The sequence below is a fragment of the Papio anubis genome, chromosome 14 (assembly GCF_008728515.1).
Source record: "Papio anubis isolate 15944 chromosome 14, Panubis1.0, whole genome shotgun sequence".
NCBI lineage: Eukaryota > Metazoa > Chordata > Mammalia > Primates > Cercopithecidae > Papio > Papio anubis.
In genome coordinates, this window is record NC_044989.1 from 74,049,108 (window position 1) to 74,070,859 (window position 21,752).

The 21,752-nt window shown below is 43.0% G+C and overlaps 2 protein-coding genes and 2 long non-coding RNA genes across 9 annotated transcripts in view; 2 read left to right on the plus strand and 2 right to left on the minus strand.

Annotated features, from left to right (window-relative positions):
- The first annotated feature begins 3,289 nt into the window (after positions 1-3,289).
- Positions 3,290-7,103, plus strand: C14H2orf78 (chromosome 14 C2orf78 homolog). Its single transcript, XM_031655272.1, has 2 exons — positions 3,290-4,185; positions 5,023-7,103. The coding sequence occupies exons 1-2, from the start codon at positions 3,594-3,596 to the stop codon at positions 6,945-6,947; spliced, it is 2,517 nt and encodes an 838-aa protein (XP_031511132.1). The 5' UTR covers positions 3,290-3,593; the 3' UTR covers positions 6,948-7,103.
- Positions 7,104-13,928: 6,825 nt separating this feature from the next.
- Positions 13,929-14,574, minus strand: LOC103877062. The gene is made up of 2 exons (XR_636607.4): positions 14,449-14,574; positions 13,929-14,162 (listed from the first exon to the last, which is right to left on the minus strand). It is a non-coding gene; the product is annotated as an uncharacterized LOC103877062 (long non-coding RNA).
- Positions 14,575-17,736: 3,162 nt separating this feature from the next.
- On the minus strand, positions 17,737-19,253 carry LOC103877061. Its single transcript, XR_636606.4, has 2 exons — positions 19,000-19,253; positions 17,737-18,725 (listed from the first exon to the last, which is right to left on the minus strand). It is a non-coding gene; the product is annotated as an uncharacterized LOC103877061 (long non-coding RNA).
- The window catches only part of STAMBP (STAM binding protein), a 36,704-nt gene continuing 34,096 nt past the window's right edge, over positions 19,145-21,752 (plus strand). Inside the window, exons 1-3 of one of the 6 annotated variants that reach the window (XM_031655277.1) lie at positions 19,216-19,239; positions 19,670-19,775; positions 21,109-21,323. In XM_031655277.1, the coding sequence (XP_031511137.1) occupies positions 21,121-21,323 (203 nt within the window). In that variant the 5' untranslated portion in view covers positions 19,216-19,239; positions 19,670-19,775; positions 21,109-21,120. The other 5 variants (XM_031655276.1, XM_031655274.1, XM_031655273.1 and 2 more) reach the window with 5 other exon arrangements.

The following is a 21,752-nucleotide window of genomic DNA, read 5'->3' on the forward strand; positions in this document are numbered from 1 at the left end:
TTAAAAAATCAGCCAGGGTTGGGGGTATGCCAGCTACTCACGAGGCTGAGGTGGGAGGATCAGAGGACTGCTTGAGCCCAGGAGGTTGAGGCTGCAGTGAGCCATGTTCACACCACTGGACTTCAGCCTGGGTGACAAAGTGAAACCCTATCACAAGCAAACAAACAAACAAAAGTAATATCCACGTTTTGGAGATTCCTATCTAAACTAGGTGGAAAGACAAAATGGAGAGTACTGGGTTATAAAGAGGCAGGTATTCTAGGGTAAGGAATTTGGGATTTTAATTAAAGCAGAAAGACAGGGTCCCCTACTCCTTCCCCTTGGGATACGCCCTGGAGAATGACAAAATGATTTTAAAAGAAAAAATATATATTTTAAATTTGAAAAAAAAAAAAAGCAGAAGGACAACAGAGTGAAATCTATTCAAGATAGGGCAAAATGAAGTTGGTTTTAGTAAATGCTTTTATCAATGACCTAGGAAGGAAACAGGCTAGAATAGAGTGTCCCTAGGAAAAGCAACTTATCAGAAGTCACATTCAGTTTTTTTTTTCTGTTGCCTTCTTGAACACAGATGACACTTGACAGTTTTTAATATAAACATTTTAGAAATATGTTTTAGAGGCCGGGCAGAATGGCTCACACCTGTAATCCCAGCACTTTGGGAGGCCGAGGTTGGCTGATCACCTGAGGTCAGGAGTGTGAGACAAGCCTGACCAACATGGAGAAATCCTGTCTCTACTAAAAATACAAAATTAGCCAGGCATGGTGGTGCTGCATGTAATCCCAGCTACTTGGGAGGCTGAGGCAGGACAATCAATTGAACCTGGGAGGCGGGGGTTGCAGTGAGCTGAGATCATGCCATTGCACTCCAGCATGGGCAACAAGAGAGAAACTCTCTCAAAAAACATATATATATATATATATTTTATATATATATATATATGTTTTAGAAATGATGCCTCCAGGCCAGGCTCGGTGGCTCACACCTGTAATCCCAGCACTTTGGGAGGCTGAGGCAGGTGGATCACCTGAGGTTGGGAGTTCGAGATCAGCCTGGCCAACATGGTGAAACCCCATCTCTACTAAAAATACAAAAATTAACTGGGTGTGGTGACAGGTGCCTGTAATCCCAGCTACTCGGGAGGCTTAAGCAGGAGAATCTCTGGAACCCGGGAGGCAGAGGTTGCAGTGAGCTGAGATCTTGCCACTGCACTCCAGTCCATACGACAGAGCAAGACTCCATCTCAAAAGAAAAGATATGATGCTTCCTACAAACAAGAAACTAATAAGTGGTTACCTAGAGAGCTGGAGGACATGTAATTTGCAGTGTGCTATTTCTAATTTTTAAATTATATGGATGTTTCTCCTATTAATAATAAAATTAAGTTTCTGAAAAAAGAATGTATCATTACTTGCATCAGAAAAACAATACCTTTGTGTGAAAAGTAGATTTCTAGTAAAAGCTGCTTTTTAAAATCTTAATACTTTTTTCCAAAAACAGAGTACATACTGATTTGCAATGAACTGCTTTTAGACCTAAGAATAAAAAGTCAAGCCACATATCAGCCACATATCTCTAATTCCATATCTATCTAAATCAAATTTTCTGGAGTCCTTTGAACTTTCCTACATTCAAAACATTTTTTAATTGGATTCTAGCAGTTGTTTTTTTAAGCTATGGGGATGTCATTTTCCTGGATGTTGGGGATGATTATAATCTAGGTTTTGAGGATAAATATTACAGCTCTCATGATACTTTTTAAGGATTTTTTTCTGCTTGTTATGTGGCTACAACAATTTAAGTATTCTACTAAGATTAATACCTGTCATTTGCTGGGTAATATTCATAGAAATATGAATGAGCATAAAAATGGAATTCCTTTACTTATTTTTTGCATTCTATTTTGTACCAGTTTTTATTGAAATATCCACATATATTATGGCTATTTTACATTCACATTTACTGCGTTTTTCTGCTTGTTACACTTTTTGCTGATACAGTATCTCTATCTATATATGCTGGTTAGAAATTCATTCGTTCTATTATGGGCTGTTTCTTGGTTAATAGTATTCACTTAGAAAAAGAAAAAGTGATATTATTCAGTTTCCTAATGTTGCATGTATGGTAGTAGCTTTAGTTAGTAATTTACTACATTCTGATGCTAGCTACATACCCCAGTTTTCATTAATATCTATATATTGTTTTAATTCCATGATTTTATGTTTTTAATTATTTTGTCTGTTTTTTCAGAACTTACTATATCTTCATTATAAGTCATATGTAATCTATCACTTTTATTCTTGTATGAATTATCACTGTTATTATTTTATAACTACTTTATAGACAAGCAGCCTGAAGCTCAGAGTTTAACTAGCTTTTTTCTTTCAAAAAGCATTTCTTGGCTGGGCGTTGTGGCTCACGCCTGTAATCCTAGCACTTTGGAAGACCAAGGCAGGCAGATAATCTGATGCCAGTGGTTCCAGACCAGCCTGGCAAACATGGCAAAACCTCGTCTCTATTAAAAATGCAAAAAGTTAGCCAGGCACAGGGGCATGCGCCTATAATCCCAGCTACTCAGGAGACTGAGGCATGAGAATTGCTTGAGCCCAGGAGGCGGAGGTTGCAGTGAGCTGAGATCAAGCCACTGCACTGCAGCCTGGGTGACAGAGTAAGACTGTCTCAATTAAAGAAAAAAAAAAAGCATTTCTATCAGGTAGTTATTTTGACTTATGATAAAAAGCCAGGCTTGAAGAAGGCAAAGAATGACCTTTTAGATTTACCAATGGCCTGGGTTAAATATAAAGTCTGGGACATGTCACATGACCTGCAGAAGCAAAATGTGACACTAAGGATTATAAAGGTAATAGCTGTACTGTATTCTAGTAGATAAAAAAAAAATGCCATATTAAAAGTTCTGATTTCCTAGTTTCTGGTCGATGCTAAGAGAAAAGACTCCTGGCAAGGAAGTCAGGTTCTGTAAACTGGTAATGATATTAACATAATGGTAAAACTTAAACAGGTCAATCTGACCTCTCTCAGACTCATAAAATGAAATGTTAGAACATCTCTAAGGACCTCCTAGTTCTAAAATGCTCCAATTCTAGGAAATAGTTATGAGTCTATACTAACCCAGATTCAAGGGAAAGATAGGGAAGGGAGAAGGTTGCTTCTAGCCTAGGAAATAATGTACGAACCCAGACCACTTGGGTCTTCACATCTGTGTCCAAGTCAGAAGAGGACCAAACTGCCTCAGCACTCATGGCCATCATAAACTGTTTGGCTTTTGGTATCTCAGTGAGTATTGGTATTACAGGCTTCCTGATTGCAACAACCTTAAGATAATGCTGTTCTTCAAATAAGTGAGAATTTTTCAATCTCATCGGTTTTTTTCGTCTCTCTCTTATTTCCTACAGAAGATTTCCAAAATACGTCTTTACCTGGAACTGCAAATTCTCTGCAGCTCTCTCTTCCTGTGGTGAGCAATGTGGCTTCCTTAACAGGAAGCATCTCCAACTTCTCCAGAGCCTCTGCTCCAGCCATCAGCTCAGCATGGCTACAGCCATCAGCCTCTGGCACCTCCTTCCAGCCAATCATGGGCAGTGCCTACCTTTATCAACATTCTAGCACAACTATGTTGTCTGGGGTTACTGGCATGTTGTCTGGGGTTACTGGCCAGAGCCATATCTCTACTTCAGCTGCCTCTTATCCAGGCATTTTTGAGTGGGATAGTACAGCAAGCACAGCAAAGAAGTCATCCTCACTCAGGGACTTCACTGTGACTGTCATTGACCAGAATACAGCTGTCTCTTCCATGTCTATGACAGCCCAGTATGATAAAACTTCAGATACCAATACTGTGGTCCCTCTGTATCCATCACTATCTGCCAGCCTTGTTCAGGGCACACTAACTCAAATTCCAAATCAGCAGGGCCATAGCCTGTCACTTCCCTACCAGATAGGAAGTCAGGTCTATTACTATAATCAAGGCACACTGGGACCTCAACTATCCTGCCTGCCATCCTATGGCTCTGTGTCATACACAGGATATAGGGCTTCTGCCCATCAACCAGAAATGGTGATGGTGCTAAAGGAGGTTCAGCCCACAAATGTCCTACCACCAGTCTCTACTTCTGGGATGTATTACTCTGTGTCTACTCAACCCATCACAGAAACCAGTGTTCAAGGTGAGTACAAACAGCAAGAAAGGAGAGAAATAATGTCAGCATAGAAAAAGAGGGTCAAATCTGTAGCTGTGTGATGTCCACGGATAGGTAGAATTTAAGTCCTGAGACTTCAACCACTATTATTGGGCAGTGCTCTCCATTTGCAGACTCTATGTGAGAACACCTTATAGGTGGGAAAGTGGAACACTATAATGGCCATCTATGCTACATGTAAGAGAGTCCCAAGAGTATACTCAGGGATACATTGTTTAGTGCCCTGACCGATCACTTCCTCTGCACTACCACGCTGTAATATCCTTCCTTAATCTATTACTTTAGTCTCTTTGGAAGGCAGTTCAGAACTCTTATTTTGGCAGTGACATTTTGATTTTCCTTAACTTACAATAGGATTTAAGACCTTGTGTTGAGAGATCCTCTCCAAAACAAACAGGCTCAGAATCTGTGCTTGCTTATGTATTTCATGAGGAAGGGCTCCACTCTTTCCCCTAGTCCATGGTGTAAAGTGTTCTTATTCTCTCAGGAGAGTGGAGAGAATTGAAAGGACCCTATAAGAATGTGAGGCTTTATAAAACATCTCCTATTTTAAAAATCACTTTCACTTTTTGACTTACAACAACCCTATGAAATGCAAAGAAAACCAAGAAACAATCACATCAAATGATAACCAGTAAGAGAACAGTCACTGCCAATCTCCTAATACAGGTCTTGTCCATGGTCCTTAAGAAGAGCTAGTAGAAATGCCTTGCCCATGTTGGAAAGGTATCCGATTGCCGCATTGGTGTGTAAGGGGAGCATCTCACTTACCAGAGACTGACTTCTTCCTTGATTCCTTTGTAGTGATGGAAACTTCCCTGGGGATGGATACTTCCCTGGGATTGCAATCTCCAAGCCAGACATTTTGTCTGCCACAAACTCAAGAATTCTCCAAGTCCTTCAGTAGCAGAAATACCCAGATACTTGAGAGTAACCCATCACCTGAGCTTGGGGACATTTCAATGATAACTCCAGTCCAGAGTCCTACTAATCTCTTGACACTGTCTCCAGTTCCAAGCCAGGAAAAAAATGAGAATGAGAATTTGGATGAGATTAAAACCAACCTTTCAAAGCCTCTAGATGTCTACCAGATCCTAATAGGAAATCAAGATCCTCCACTACTTCCTTTAGAAATCCCTGATATTCACCCACTTCTGGCCTGCATTGATCCTCTTGGCCAAGAGGAGCAGCCTGGTTCTGAAAATGCTGATCTAAGAAATAACAGCCTGAGTCTTGAGGACCAAGGGATATTTGAAAATGAGATTGAGTCTAGCAGTGATTTGGCAGACATCACTACATTGGTGGAGGATACTCACCTCCCCCCAATCTTCAGTTCCTTACAGGATCTTGACCTACCCAAAAGTCCCTCAGCAAAGACAGCCAAAGATACCAGTGCCATCAAGGTAAATCAGGTGCAGGAAAAGTCATGTGTCATAAAGGGTCACTCTGATCAAGACAGGAAGAACAAGCATAAAGCTTCCGAGCCTATCCAGGGTGCTCCGAAGGCCAAAATCCAGCCAAAGAACCCAGAGTGCCTATTAGAGGGAGAAGTGGTTGTTTGCAGTGCTACAGTCAGTGACAGTGCTTCTGTGAACAAGGCCAAGCATTCTAGCAACAAACCTCACAAAGCAGCATCCAGCAGGATCAGCAAAGCGAAGAGCCATGGGCAGGAAAAGACCAAAGGGAACAGAAAAAACAGCTCCAAGAAATCTGAAGAGAGTAAGCAGTCAGGGAACAACATCAAGGTAGAAGAGAAGCAAACCATTCCCAATATGAAGCGGAAGAAAAATCAACCTGAGCTTAGCCAAGAGATCTTCAAAAAGCCCCGAAGCTCCCTGGGCATGCACATGCTGGAGTCCGTGCAAGTTTTCCATGCACTCGGGAAAAAGATCGATAAGAAAACTGGATTCTCTTCCTCCAGGACCCTGGGAAGCTCAAGCAACACCCAAAACCGCCAGCCATTCCCAGCTCTCAAACCATGGCTGGATACCCAACGTGAGGGTAAAGGCCCGGAGAAAATTCAAGTCAAGGCCCAGAAACTAGATGGTAGTGCTGAAAAAGAGTGTCCATCTCCATCCCACTCTGAGTTGCCACCACCTGGGAAGGTCAAGTTGATACCTTTGCCCTTTCTGGCCCTGGACAAACCTCAAGCTCGACCTGTTTCTCGGCGGCCAAACCCTCCGGTCTCACGTAAGCCTGCTGTGGCTTACCCTGCTCAACCTGATTCTACTAACTCAGCTCAATTGACTGCAGTCAATCCATCCCGACCAGCTCCTAGCAACACATCTTTGCCAGGTCCTGCCACACCAGCTCAGCCAATTTCGACCAAAGCAACCCAACCTGGTTCAGCCAACCCTACCCAGCCTACTGTCCCTCAATCTGCAGTTTCTAGGCCATCACTCTACAAAACATCATCTTGTACTTCTCTGCATCGGGAGCCTGTTTCCACTGCTGTGACCAATCTCCAGTCACTGCCCAAGCCTCAAAATCAATTTCTAATCCAAGACTTCAGCTTCCAACCCCGTCCATGGAGGAAACCCACTGTTCCTGAGCCAGTAATGTCAACGCCTATCACAGAAGAGCAGAGGCCAGAGCGTGAGGCCATGAAGAGAAAGGCTCAACAAGAGCGTGAGAATGCGGCCAAGTACACCTCTCTGGGGAAGGTGCAGTTTTTCATTGAAAGGGAAAGAGAGATGGAAATTGCTGAATACTATGGCTACACAATCTAAGAGCTGAGATTGTTGGTTTTACTTTGGATACCGCTGGTTTTCCACATATATAGATAGATACTAATTTATTTATTCTGATATATTTTTAAAACATAATAAAGAAATGTAATAGAATTGATTAATAGATAAGTAATAAAGAGGCCTTTTCAGTTTTGAGATGCTGTTGACTGTGAGTTTTCTTTGGTGTGGGGGTGGGGATCAAAGATTGCATTAGAAAGAAGGAACTATGGCCAGGTGCAGTGGCTCATTCCTATAATCCCAGCACTTTGGGAGGCCGAGGTGGGTGGATCACCTGAGTTCAGGAGTTTGAAACCAGCCTGGCCAACATGGTGAAACTACAAATACAAAAATACAAACTAAAAACTAAAAATACAAAAATTTAGCTGGGTGTGGTGGCAGGTGCCTGTAATCCCAGCTTCTCAGGAGGCTGAGGCAGGAGAATCGCTTGAACCCGGGTGGTGGAGGTTGAAGCGAGCCGAGATCATGCCACTACACTCCAGCCTGGACAACAGAGCGAGATTCTATCTCAAAAAAAAAAAAAAAAAAAAAAAAAGGAAGGAACTAAAAGTTGGATGGGAGAATAGACAGAAAGGGATAAGAATTGAGGAAACAGGAAGGAACATAGTCCAGGACTGAGAAGGTCAAATGGGGAGAGATTTTATGGGCTTATACAAGGAATCAGAAATGGGGAAAATGGCAGAAGTAAGATGCAGAATCTGAGGCTAGGACTAAAAGAATAAAATTTGGATATAAGTTGAAGATGGCAGAAGATGAGGCTGGGTGGACCAAAATAAATGTACAAAATCTCCCATGGATGATGGCCTTATGTCTCATAGCCTAGCAGATAGGTATTTCAGAAAATAAGATTCAGGACTCATCAACAGGTTTGGGTTACCTTATACATACATGATCACAGTTGGGAAAGTGAGTACAAAACATAGGGAAATCTACCAGGGGAATGGCAAGGGCTCACAGCTCTCCAAGGTGCAGCTGATAACCGGGGGCCCAGCCAAGTGAACTGCAGCAGCATGAAGCTGGCCCAGGACAGACCCCAGAGTATGGATCTCCATTTATTCAACCAACACCTATGCACGGGGCAGTGAGACGCACTACTTCAGTTCACCTTCACAACAACACACAAGACCAGTAACACTGTGCCACTTTACTAGTGAGGTTCAGCAATGGGCTTGGGTCACTCTGCATGCAAAGGGGGAAGGCCTGTGGGTCTCCGAAGTCCTCAGCGTTTGCAAGCGCCTGCAGGCAGCCAGCCTGGCTTTCAGACCACGGCATCCAGAGGTTACAGGCAGAGGAAATCAAGCTTCTGGAGAGACTTAAATATTAAGAGGCCCGCCAGATCCTCCTCCACCCATTCCAGAACGTGCAACCTTCTCGGCCATCACCATTAACTGAAGTACACGAGAAAAAAACGGCTTGGAGCGTCCATTTTCACAGGATGAGTGGTGGGCGCGCATGCGCCCTGGGTCCCCCTCCGAAAACCGCAAGACGCAGGCGCCCAGCTGTCCAGAGACGCTCCTTAGCGGGAGGGGGCCCTCCTTGCGAGGCACAGGGGGAGGTAGAAAGGGTTGGGGGCGCTGGGGGGAGGGCAGGAGAAGAATGGGTGGGGGAAGGGAAGATGGGGGCAGTGGATGGTCACCATGGGAAAATCAGTAATTCACTTTTTAAAAAATTAGTTTCTGATACATAATTCACCTAACATAAAATTCACTGTTCAAAATCCATACGATGCGGCTGGGAGCGGCTGTATTCCCAGCACTTTGGGAGGCTGAGGCAGGCAGATCACTTGAGCTCAGGAGTTCAAGACCAGCCTGGCCAACATGGTGAAACCCCGTCTCTAATAAAAACACAAAAATTAGCCTGGCGTGGTGGTGTGTACCTGTAATCCCAGCTACTCAGGAGGCTGAGGCACAAGAATCGCTTGAACCTGGGAGGGGGAGGTTGCAGTGAGCCAAGATCGTGCCACTGCACTCCAGCCTGGGTAACAGAGCAAGACTCAGTCTCAAAACAAAAAACAAAAATCGTACAATTCAGTGGCATTTAGTATGTTCACAAGGTTGTACAATCATTACAACTATCTGCATTAACTTTTCATCATCCCCTGCAAGAAAACCCTCTACTCATTAGCGGTCACTCCTCATTCCCTCCTCCCTCTGGCACCAGGCAACCACCAATCTCTGGATTTACCTTTTCTGGACATTTCATACAAATGGAATCATACAACATGTGACCTTTGGTATCTGGCTTCATTTAGTACTATGTTTTAAAGGTTTATCTATATGCTGTAGTGTGTATCTGAACTTTATTCCTTTTCATACTGCATACTATTCTTATTGTATGACTACACCACATTGGCTTATCCATTCATCCGTTACTAGACATTTGGGTTGTTTCCACCAGCACTTTATATTTATTGAGAGTTTATTCTGTGCCTGGCAGCACCTGGCTAAGTTATTCACCCCATTTCACAGATAAGGAGGTAGAGAATCTGAAGAATTTTTGCCCAAGATTAAGAGCTAGCTAGCAACTGCTAGCAATGGTTTGGACTTGAACACAGGCATTTTAGACTTCAAAGGTAATAGATTCACATGATAGAACATTGAAAAGACACAAAATGGTGACAATGGAAATTCACCCTTTCCCCAAGTTTCCCAGCCACCACCTACCCCTCCCTTAGAGGCATCTACTTTTGCCACTTTAAGGATTCTTCCAGATAAATTATTTTTACCCCAACATGTACGTATTACGATTTACTGAATAATCTGTCCCATTGATGTGAAATGTCACTTTTATGGTATACTATGTTTCTATGTGTTTGCATTACTCTTTTCAGAACTGTCCTGACTTTTTTGCGTATCTTTTATATTTGCTATTTCTCTAGAATCCTTTTTATTATCTTCTTTTTGATTTTTAAAAATTTCTTCTTTTTTAAAGGCATTATCCATTATGTTAATTCTTTTTTTTTTTTTTTCTTTTTTTTTGAGGCAGACTCTCACTCTGTCACTAGGCTAGAGAGCACTGGTGCCACCTCGGTTCACAGCAAATTTCACCTCCTGGGTTCAAGCAATTCTTATGCCTCAGCCTCCTGAGTAGCTGAGATTACAAGCGCACATCACCACGCCTGTCTAATGTTTTTTCTTTCTTTCTTTCTTTTTTTTTTTTTCTGAGACAGAGTTTCGATCTTGTTGCCCAGGCTGGAGAGCAATGGCACGATCTCGGCTCACCACAACCTCTGCCTCCTGGGTTCAAGCGATCCTCCTGCCTCAGTCTCCCGAGTAGCTGGGATTGCAGGCATGCGCCACCATGCCTGGCTAATTTTGTATTTTTAGTAGAGATGGGGTTTTGCCATGTTGGTCAGGCTGGTCTCAATCTCCTGACCTCAGGTGATCCACCCGCCTCGGCTTCCCAAAGTGCTGGGATTACAGGTATGAGCCACCGCACCCGGCCTAATTTTTGTATTTTTAGTAGAGACAGGGTTTTGCCACGTTGGCCAAGCTGGTCTTCAACTCCTGACCTCAACTGATCCGCCTTCCTCGGCCTCCCAAAGTGCTGGGATTACAGGTGTTTTTTAAAATGTAGCCACCATGCCCAGCCTGTTCATTCTTGTGTTCGTTTTAGTTTAGTCTTCTTTTCTGAAGTTTTTCTTTTGTTTTTAATTCTGTTCTGAGTTCTACCATCTCACCTAATTTTGATTTATATGTTCTCTCACCCTTTTTATTGCAGTAAAATACACATAATGTAAAATTTACCATTTTAACCATTTTAAGTGTACAATTCAGTGGTATTAAGTAGATTCACACTGTTGTTCCACCATTACCTCTACCCATCTCTAGAACTTTTTGATCATCCCAAACAAAAACTCTGTACAGTACTCATTCAGTAACTTCCCTTCCTGCCCTCTATGGTCCTTTCATCTTTTGCATTGTTTTTTCCTAATGTCTTTTAGCTAGTTTTCAAATAGCAGGTTACTCTTTGGATCAGCTTGTGGGCCTGTCTTTTCTGACTTGCTTTTATTGTCTGAGAGGATACTGTTCTGCTGCTTATTCTCTTTTTTCTTATAATACCTTTGTATGGGATTTGACTACGATCCTTTTCTGTTATTCATTTTTAGATGAAATTGATTTTTCTGCACTTTGAAAAGGAGGTGTTAAGGATAACTTTTCTAAAACTTCCCCAAACTTCTCTTTTTAAAAAATGTAGTATCAAATGACATGATGGTTTGCTTTTTGAGATTTCCCAGCTCTGTTTCCCTCCTTGATTTTTATCCTTTGTATCTGTTGTTCCTCCCAGTAGTTTGTCCTCTGTGTGGGGCCGCATCCTGGAAAGGAGCTCTGGCTGCTCGGGCTCAAGAGTGGGAAGGGATTAGACTGCTTCACTGCTTCAGTCTATCACAGGTCCCTCGTACTTACTCACTTTGTGACTGGGCAAAAAAAAACCCTCAGAGTTTCAGCTGCTGTTCTCACATTGGCCCATGGTACTTTCCAGTGAACTTCTGCTGGCAGTTTGAAGGCATCCTGTCTGCCATTCCCTCCTGTGCGGATACCATACCAGGCAAGTCTGGTGACCATTAGTGATGGTTTGCCCCACCCTCTTGTTTTGGGGTTCATAGGGAAAACTGTCATCTAGTTTTGTGGTAAAGGCTACTCATGGGTTTTTTGTTTGGTTTGATCTATTTCCATGAGAGGATTTGAGGAGATTCAAAACAACACTGCTGCCTCCATCTTTCTAAAATCCTGCTCAATCTTTTGACATAATTATTTTAAACATGGGAACCCTGTAGTTCTCTGTTCCCTTAAGTAGAGCTCCATTTGCCCCAAACTAGTTAAGACTCTGAGTCAGACAAGGCTTGCTGAGTCTCCTCTCTCTAACATGGCACCTCTGTACTTGCTCAGTTCATATTTTGAGTAAGAAGTCAAAACACAACAGCCTAAAGGGCTCATGGGTGGACAATCTGGAGAAAGGCCCTGGTCAGAATGTATATCATTTCCTTCTCTTTGTATCTTCTTTCCTAAACATGTATAAAATTGAATCTCCCATCTGCCTTCCTCCCCCCACAAAAAAAACCTGGTTCATACACAATTTTCTTTATCTCAGTTCATGGTAATGCCATTTTTCCAGTTGCTTGGGGCAGGAAACTTTGAAGTCATTTGTAGTGATTTGTTAGAGCAGCGACTAGAAACTAATACAATGGTCTAACAAGTAAGGTGCCATCTGAAAAATAATATAATTAAGTTAAAAGAAAACCTTACTCTTAGCCACAATCACTTGCTAATGGGATATGTATGCCAGTTGGGCACCGCACATCTCAAACCTTAGAATCAAGTTGGACACTACCAGCATCACTTCCTGTTCCACACTGATTTGCACAGGTCACTTGCCAAAAATCCAGCTTCACAAAGATACAGTATCATTGAAAGGAATGTGGCATGACCTGATGTTGAAACTGTGAACTATACCTACTAGCCAGAAGCTCATACAATATCTAACAGATGTTAGGTATTGGTATGAATCCTTCACGAATTTAAAATACCCAGCTGCACCCAGATGAATCTGCTGTAGTGTCTTGGGAGCACATTGGTGCATCTTTTTTTTTTTTTTTTTTTTTTTTAAGAGAGGGTCTCACTCTGTCGCCCAGGCTAGAGTGTAGTGGTGTGATCATAGCTCATAGCTCACTGCTGCAATCTCAAACTCTGGCCTCAAGAGATCCTTCGCCCTCAGCCTCCCAAAGCACTGGGATTATAGGCATGAGCCAATGTGCCTGGTTGGTACACCTTTTGAACCACAGTCCTAATTGGTTTTCCTGTTCCCAGCCTTTTCCCTAAAATTTGGCAACATGGCAGCCATAATGATCCTTTCAAAACACAAATCAGATCCCATTACTCTTTTGCTCAATCCTTCCCATAGCTTCTCATTTCTCTCAGAGTCAAAGTTAACATTCTTACAGTGGCCTGTGAAATCTTACCTACAGCAGGGGTCAGCAAATATTTTCTATAAAGATCCAGACAGTTAAATATGTTAGTCTTTGTAGGATAGATCGTCTCTGTCTCAACAACTCCACTCTGTGGTTGTAGCATGAAAGCAGCCACAGAAAATACATAAACAAATGAGCATGGCCATGTTCCAATAAAACTTTATTTACAAAAACAGGCTGCACTGGTTTGCTGACTCTTGCCCTACATGATTTACTGCTACACTCCCCTTCACTCCACTCCAGGCATGCTGAGCCCCCTTATTGTGCCTTGAATGCACCAGCAAGCTCCTGATTCAAGGCCTCTGCACTTGCTATTCCCTGCCTGGAAAGCTCTTCTTACCTCCAAGTCTTTTCTCAAATCTTTTCAATGAGAGTTTCCTTGGCCACACTATTTGGAATTGCAGTTGCCTCACTGCTTCTCCCTTCCTTCAATCTGATTTCCTATGCCAGGGCCCATTGCTTTCACAGTACTTTGAACCTTCTAATACACTATGTAATTGACTTCTTTATCATAATAATTTTTATAATCCATCACTCCTTCATCCATCACTAAACTATAAGATCCCCAAGGGCAGGGAAATTTTTGTCTGCTTTGTTCATTGATATATGTCTAATGCCTTAAACAGTGTCTGGCACATAGATGATAATCAGTATTTGTCAAATGACTAACTAAATGAGTATTTTTCAGAGTACACACATAGTGGCATGCAATTCTTTATCCCTCATTAAAAGTTATAGTGCTTGGTCATAATTCAGGCCCTATATTTGAAAAGAACTATACAAACCAAATATAAAATGATAAAATCCCTCACTCAAAATGTCCAATTCTCAAATAGCTGTAAAGTTTCGCGTGTCATTTAACTCGTGTTGAAATTCGCAACCTTGAAAATGGCACTCTGACCTAAAACAAAGACTTTGACTCACTGGAAAATAAATTAATGTAGTCCACAGCTAGGAAACAGGTAACAAAAGAAAAAAATATGTCTAACATAAAATGGATTCCTCATGTACACATTTAAACATAAAATTAAACAATATATACACATTGAAAATACTTCCAAGCATGCCTAAGAACTCATTTTCCAAAGTGGTCATTTTTCTTGGCGATGAGAGAGACCAGTTTTCAAACAAACTGTAGGGGGAGCTCCAAACCACAGATTCACCTTCATGCTACTGGTTTTACAGTAGCCTTCTCAAGGAACAACTTCTTTGGGTAATTCCAACTGCAGCTGAAAAGGAACATATATGCATGCATTCATAATGCACAAACTTAAAAGATCCCAGGGCATTTGCTACATTTCCCTTTATTTGAATCAGCTCATTCTATATCTTTTTCTTCCCAAGTATTTACTTTTTAAATCTGTCATTTTATATTCCCAATGGACTCATAGCAAAAATTTTAACAATGTGAACAATTTGTCTTTAGTACACATTCCATTTCTGCTTTCATAGCCCCTCCATTCCCAAGCAATGTTCAAGACAGGCTGTTTTAGTGTCTCAATGCATGGAGCTCACCTAGCCTCCCCTTGAGAATATTGCTCATCTTTTAAAGAATTTTTTCCTTCTGATGGCTGTAAACCTTCATCCACGAAGTCTTAAAACAACTGGAACTCAGTTTTTCTTTTCTTTTCTTTTTTTTTTTTTTTTGAGACGGAGTCTCGCTCTGTCGCCCAGGCTGGAGTGCAATGGCACGATCTTGGCTCACTGCAACCTCTGCCTCCCGGGTTCAAGTGATTCTCCTGCCTCACACTCCTGAGTAGCTGGGACTAGAGGTACCCACCACCACGCCCAGCTAATTTTGTATTTTCAGTAGAGACAGGTTTTCACTGTGTTAGCCAGGAAGGTCTTGATCTCCTGACCTTGTGATCCGCCTGCCTCAGCCTCCCAAAGTGCTGGGATTGCAGGCATGAGCCACCATGCCCGGCCCAGTTTTTCTTTTTCATTGTGGTAGACCCATTCCAGACACAGACCCATGAACATGATAGATATTCAATAAACACTTTCTCAATTAATAAAGGCATCTAGCCTTTAGGCTTTCTGCTTCTATCTCTAAGTGCCTTGCAGAGAAGAGTGGGTCCCAAATCATAACGGTCATTGTTTTTCATTGTTCATCATCATTGGAAAATAAACTATTTTCCTGTAAATCATTTTGGGGTCAATGAGACAATATTTATCCCAACAATATTTGAACATTCAACAATGTTCATTGAGCGTCACATCTGGGTTCACAAGCCATTCTAGGCAGTGGGGATAGAGCTGTGAGCAAGGCAGAAAAAGATCTTAACTTTCTGGAAATTATATTCTAGTGGGGAATGAAAGACAATAAGCAACCCAAATCGTATCAGACAGTGGTAAGCATTATCAAGACAATTAAAAAATTAAAATAGGACCAACTAATGAAGGATGACTGGGTGGCTCCTTAGAATGGGTGGTCAGAGAAGTTATCCTTGACGAAGTAACATGTAAACTGAGAAATGAATGATGAGGCAGAGCCAGCCAAGTGAACATCAGGGTAAAAGCACCCCAGGAAAAGGAATCAGCCATGCAAAGGTCTTGAGTGGAAAAGCAGATGTTTGGATGGTATGGGTGGAGAGTATTAAGCAAAGAGATTGGGAGATGAAGTTAGAAAGGCAACAGGGGCTGAGACACTCTGTAATCCCCAGTAAGGAGTGTGAATGTTTAAGTGCCATAGGAATTCACTGAAGAGTTTTAAGCCCAGGAGTGATAGAATCTGATTTTTGCTTTAAAAAGATCATTGGTGGCCAGGCATGGTGGCTCACACCTGTAATCCTAGCACTTTGGGAGGCTGAGGTGGGTGGATCACTTGAGGTCAGGAGTTCAAGACCAGCATGGCCAACATGGCAAAACCCTGTCTCTACTAAAAAAACACAAAAATCAGCCAAGTGTGGTGGCGAGCACCTATAATCCCAGCTACTCAGGAGGCTGAGGCAGGGAGAATTGCTTGAACCTGGGAGGCAGAGGTTGCAGCCGAGATTGTGCCACTGCACTCCAGCCTGGGTGACAGAGCAAGACTCCATCTCAAAAAAAAAAAAAAAACATAGCTGCTGAAGAACGCATTGTAGTAGGTAAGAATGAATGCCCTTCCTGTACTAATGCAATTGTCCCTCTAGGTACGTCACTTAACACAAGAGTACAAACCTTGCAAGTGAAACACACCTGGAGTCTTCCTTGTTTTTATCCCCCACCCTCCAAACTCCTATGGGTCTGTGTTTTTCTTTTCCTTTTCCCTTTTTGCTTTTTAGCGATAGGAGTCTCACTATGTTGCCCAGGCTGGAATGCAGTGGCTATTCACAGATGAGATCATAGCACACCACAACCTTAAACTTCTGGGCTCAAGTGATCCTCCTGGGTTTTTTGTTTGGTTTGGTTTGTTTTTTTTTTTTAGAGACAAGGTCTCACTCTGTTGCCCAGGCTGGAGAGCAGTGGTGCAATCACTATATCTTTGAACTCCTCAGCTCAAGCGATCCTCCTGTCTCAGCCTCCCAAAGTGCTGGGATTACAGGCGTGAGCCAGCGCATCTAGTCCAGGCCTGTGTTTTTTTTTTTTTTTTTTTTTGAGACGGAGTCTCGCTCTGTCGCCCAGGCTGGGGTGCGGTGGCCCGCTCTCGCCCACTGCAAGGTCCGCACCCCCGGGTTTACGTCATTCTCCTGCCTCAGCCTCCCGAGTAGCTGGGACTACAGGCGCCCACCACCTCGCCCGGCTAGTTTTTTGTATTTTTTAGTAGAGACGGGGTTTCACCGGGTTAGCCAGGATGGTCTCGATCTCCTGACCTCGTTATCCGCCCGTCTCAGCCTCCCAAAGTGCTGGGATTACAGGCTTGAGCCACCGCGCCCAGCCCAGGCCTGTGTTTTCTAAACCCCGATGTTACATTTCAAATTAAGAACTTCACCTTCTAGGCATCTTTTGCTGCTGCCCAAAAATGAACAGGTAGGAATGAGCATGAGGGAGTGCAAGAGACCTGACGTTGGCATATGCAAGAGGCCAGATGGAGGCTGCTATATTCAGGAAAAGTGTTCATGGCTGGGAGTGAGCTCTGGAAGGAAACAGCATCTCAATTCCTAACCTGGTCTTAGTCTACTAGGTGAGCTGCTGAAGCCTATTTGCTGAAGGAATACCTTCCATGCTTAGCCTCCAATCTTTAGTGCAGGGGTAGGTAGGATATTCTCATCAGTTATGCCAAGAATCTTGTATAGCTTTGATTTCCTGATTGTGTGTACAAAATTGTTTAGTTTTTAAACTTTTCCAGTTAAATAAGAAATGAAGAATGTAAAATTTTCACCTTGGCCAAGATTTTCTTGTTATTTCAGGTCCCTAGAAAGCTGAGTATTGAACTTTGCCCCACATGTCAAAAACTCTGAAACATTTACAAATTCTCTCCCTAAAAAGACTAGATCCTGTTTCCTATATTCACTTAGCTATTACCTTAAGAACTGCTAGAAACTGGGCATGTTAACTTTCTAATATCAGGAACAGCCTCTATGTGGCACTGGCTATGTTTATGACTATGCACACCCCTTATATGTGTGTCTCGGTTATAGCTTCTTAAAGTCTTCTCATCATAACTTTAAAATCTAGGATGTTTGTGAATTCTCTTTACTTGTAAAGCTAAACATTACAAAAAAAAAGAACTACTTTAGAGATTGTGCTGAATGAGAGCAGATGCCCCTGTTCCCTACCCCACCAGCTGTACTTCTACCTATACTTCCATCACTAGAGTATCCACCTGCTGGATTTGTTTGCTGATGTACCCCTAACACCTAGAACAGAACCTGGCACATAGTAGACACTCAGTAAACATTTATTGAGAGGTTGAATGGATCCGATTTTGACCTGTTTTGCCTCCTGCCAGGACTCCATCTGCACTATATGCCCACCCAATGACCAGCATCTCCAGTGCATCCATTTCTTTAGGCCCAACCCATCATGTTTACATTCTGAAGAGAGTCAGTAGAGAGAGTTTTGAAGACACAATAGCGTGCCCTGTACAGTTATCTTCCCAGATCTATCTGTAGTAGATCCATGAGAGTTGACAGTAGACCCATGCATATTAGTGCTTGCTGGGGGCAGAAGGAGAGGTGATGATGCAAGTAAGTACTTCAACCCTAAGTCTGAAAAGTTGATGACTACACAGAATCACTTCACCTAACTCCAACAGATATATACACAACAGAGTTTGGGAGAAATGAGAGATCTGGAGGCTGGCTAGGTGGAGGAGGCAACACCTGAATTAGGGCTTTAAGCTAGACCTTGAATAATACGTCATGCCATCACACTAACAAACTCACAGCGAGGCTCCCAAATTTTGGGAAAGTGGCCCCCAGAGACTGAGACTTTTAAACCAAAGCCTAATGTTTCACAAAGTCTCCTGAGACAGAATCACTAGCAAGCTTGTAGGACCTTTCCGGAAAAAGGATGTATATGGATTCACACAGACACACATCTACATGCAGAACGTGCCATTCTGTATTTGATGCATAAAACCACCTTGTCCCGGTCTCAGGGCAGGAACAGTGTCATACAGATCTTTGGGTCTTCACTGCTTTTGCACAGTGGCTCTTAGAGATTAAACTCTTTTTTTTCCGAATATTTTATAGGTTTTTTGACATTAAAACGTTAGTCTCATCTGGGTGCGGTGGCACACGCCAGTAATCCCAGTACTTTGGGAGGCGGAGGCAGGAAGATCGCTTGAGTCCATAAGTTGGAGACCACAGCGGGCTATGATCACGCCACTGCACTCCTGTGCCAGCCTGGGTGGCACTGAAAGACCCTGTCTTTAAAAAAAAAAAAAAAAGTTAGACTTATGTTCTTTCCTAAGGAATAATATTAGTGTTAGATATTGCCTAATAACTAAGACTACCAATTTTGTGTAGAGTATAATACAAGCTAAAAAATACATTCGAAAGACTTTCTGTCCCCAATTTATAAATCCTGGTTAGTTTAGCTAAGTCTGCAGTTGTATTGGGATCAGCAATCCCTCCTTAAATGCAGCAGTATTGTGAGTGTCATGAGGGGCTACCCCAAATCAAAATAATTTTAAAAGCAAACCTTAGCTTGGTCATTAGTTCCACCTTCTTCCTTGTTCCTTTTCCTTTACCAAGACGGCCGCTGTGTCGTTTGCTCCTCATTGGTCGGATTTTCCGCAGGTGCCGATTCTAGCCCCACCTACTAGCTCTCCATTCCAAGTACTAAATCTTAGGGAATGTAATAGACAGACGAGCGGGAGTGGGTGGAGCGGGCGCCGGATGTGACGTTTCCGGAACCTCCGAGTGTCATCCGCTGGGAAAGGTGGGGAAGGGTGCTGGGAAAGGTGGGGAAGGGTCCCGGGAACGTGGTGGTTCAGGGCCTCCAAGCGTGGTCGGACTCTGAAGGGGAGCGGCCGCCGTGAGTGTGGGGCCTGCAGCCTTCTCTCCCCGAGTCCCCTGCCCGGCTTGCCTCGCTCGAGGTACCCGAAGGCTTCGGTCTCCGCGGGCTGGCGCCTGACCAGCCAGGCCCAGCGCTTCCTTTCCTCCTGCGTTTGAAAGATCCCGAAAACCCTGGATGATTGTGCCTGGGGTTGGCAAGTTGGTCTTGAGTGCCTTCAAGAGGGTTCCTCAAACAGTTGTCGATAGAGCCCTCCCCACTGTATATGCCCCCTCCGCTCATTCCTGCTACTTCCTTTCTCCTCCTCGTTTTTCCCCCTCGGTCCTTCACGCCGCCTTTCCCCGCTCACTTGCAGATGCTGCTTCCCCTTTTTGGAATTGCTCAACCGGGTGGTAACCGGCGCCGCTTCCTGGCCTCGGGAGGTGGTTCCTTTCTTAACCCACAAGAACCTCTCCCAAGAGGTACTGAGATGCAACGAGCATCCTCTGTTTCAGTTAACTTTCATGGACTGTGGACTAGGCTTACTAATTACTTGGGGAGGTTTTAGATATGCTTGCGGCTTTCCTAGTCCCTAAAGAGGCCTCGTGAGAGATGGACTATCTCTGCCTCCTTAGTAGTCCTCACGGCTTTTGTGCTCTTAGTGAGGGTGTTTTAGAGGGGAAGCTTTGTGAAAGAATTGTGATCCGAATATTGAAGAGACCTAAAGAGGGAATTGACTGAGAGAAGACTACCCCTGAGGGAAGAGTTGTAGTAGAAAAGAAAAACTGGATAGACAAATGAAACTGAAATGTGAGGATGCCTGGGCAGATTGGAATCCTGACTGAAGCAAAAGATCTCTGTTGGGGAGGGCCAGTTGCCACAGGGCCTTGAATTCCAAGATTTATTCTACTGTAGTTTGTATATTCTAGAGCATACTGATTAGGGTCTGCTGTAATGCAATGTGTGTCAAATGCCCAGATTTATTTTGGAGATGACAGTGGTGATATCTGGTTGGAATTTGGAGTCTGATTCTAACAGCAACTATATCTAGAAAGACTAGAATTACTGGAGTTTTGGGACCCCAGGGGTTTTTGCAATGCAAGTTACCATCGTGCCTTTTTGTTATTCAGAGTGTTTAGTCTATGAAGATGAGTAAATGTTTTCAAGATTCAAATCTCTTGCCAGGATAATGATAAATGAATGATTTTATAGATTGACTATAGTAGTTTAGTGAGCAGAGTTACAATTATGAGCATTAATTCCCAGACCAGTTCCCCTAACTCACCTTGCGCTCAAATATGAAAAAGGACACCACAGAAGATGTCAGTTACTCTCAGATTAGATAAAAATGGTCAACCTTGAAGTCAGTGAACAATCCTCACGAAAGTTCACTGAGTGCACTGTGCCAGGTACTGGGGTGGAGGTATGTGGGTATCTGGAAGGAGAAATAATAGAAAATAAAAGATGCTGTTCCCACTCTTACAGTGCTGTGGGTAGAGTCACTTAATGGCAAGAATTTGATTAACTTGAACTGAACTTTTGGTTGGCCCACTGTGGTTCTACTCCTTATAACACCTAATTATGGCACAGGGGTTGTACGTTTTCAAGTCTGCCAGTCCTCTCATTGTTATGATTTGGACTTCCTTGAGGGTCTCAGCCTTCTTGTAGGAAAGTCCTTATTTAATAGGCACCACAGCATTTGGTATGTTTCTCTTATACTTTCTTCTTAAGATAGAGGTCTGTGAGATAAACTGTAAGACTGTGCTGGGATGATGGGGGCAATGGTATTGATGCCATCTGTTTTTTCTGTCTCAGAACTTGGTCCTGATGTCTGACCATGGAGATGTGAGCCTCCCGCCCGAAGACCGGGTGAGGGCTCTCTCCCAGCTGGGTAGTGCGGTAGAGGTGAATGAAGACATTCCACCCCGTCGGTACTTCCGCTCTGGAGTTGAGATTATCCGAATGGCATCCATTTACTCTGAGGAAGGCAACATTGAACATGCCTTCATCCTGTATAACAAGTATATCACGTAAGACACCTACAGTTTCCTTTTTCCTTTCTGGTGACTGGTGCCTTGCCTATTTGGCTCAGAATTGCTAAAACCGCAGAACTTCACAATATCATCAACATTAATCATTTTTGCTGGCAACTCCTACATATTGGCTGTCCTTGCCATTCAAAGACATGAGTGCTGAAGGTGTTATTTTCATGACTCAGTAATTTATGAGTAAGAGACTTAGTTCTTTGGCCTATGCCCACATAGCCCAGCTGTTAGACAAAAGAGTTGGTGGTTAAACTAGACATGTTATGTACTGATGAATGCTTTTACTGTTCTCTTTCTACTAAAGCAGCCAATCATAGGATTATTGTTGGGGTCTAGCAAAGCCGACATTCCTCACTTGTACTTATTTTGTAGCAAATTTAGTGATACAGGAAAAAATTTTTTCCTCTTAACCTT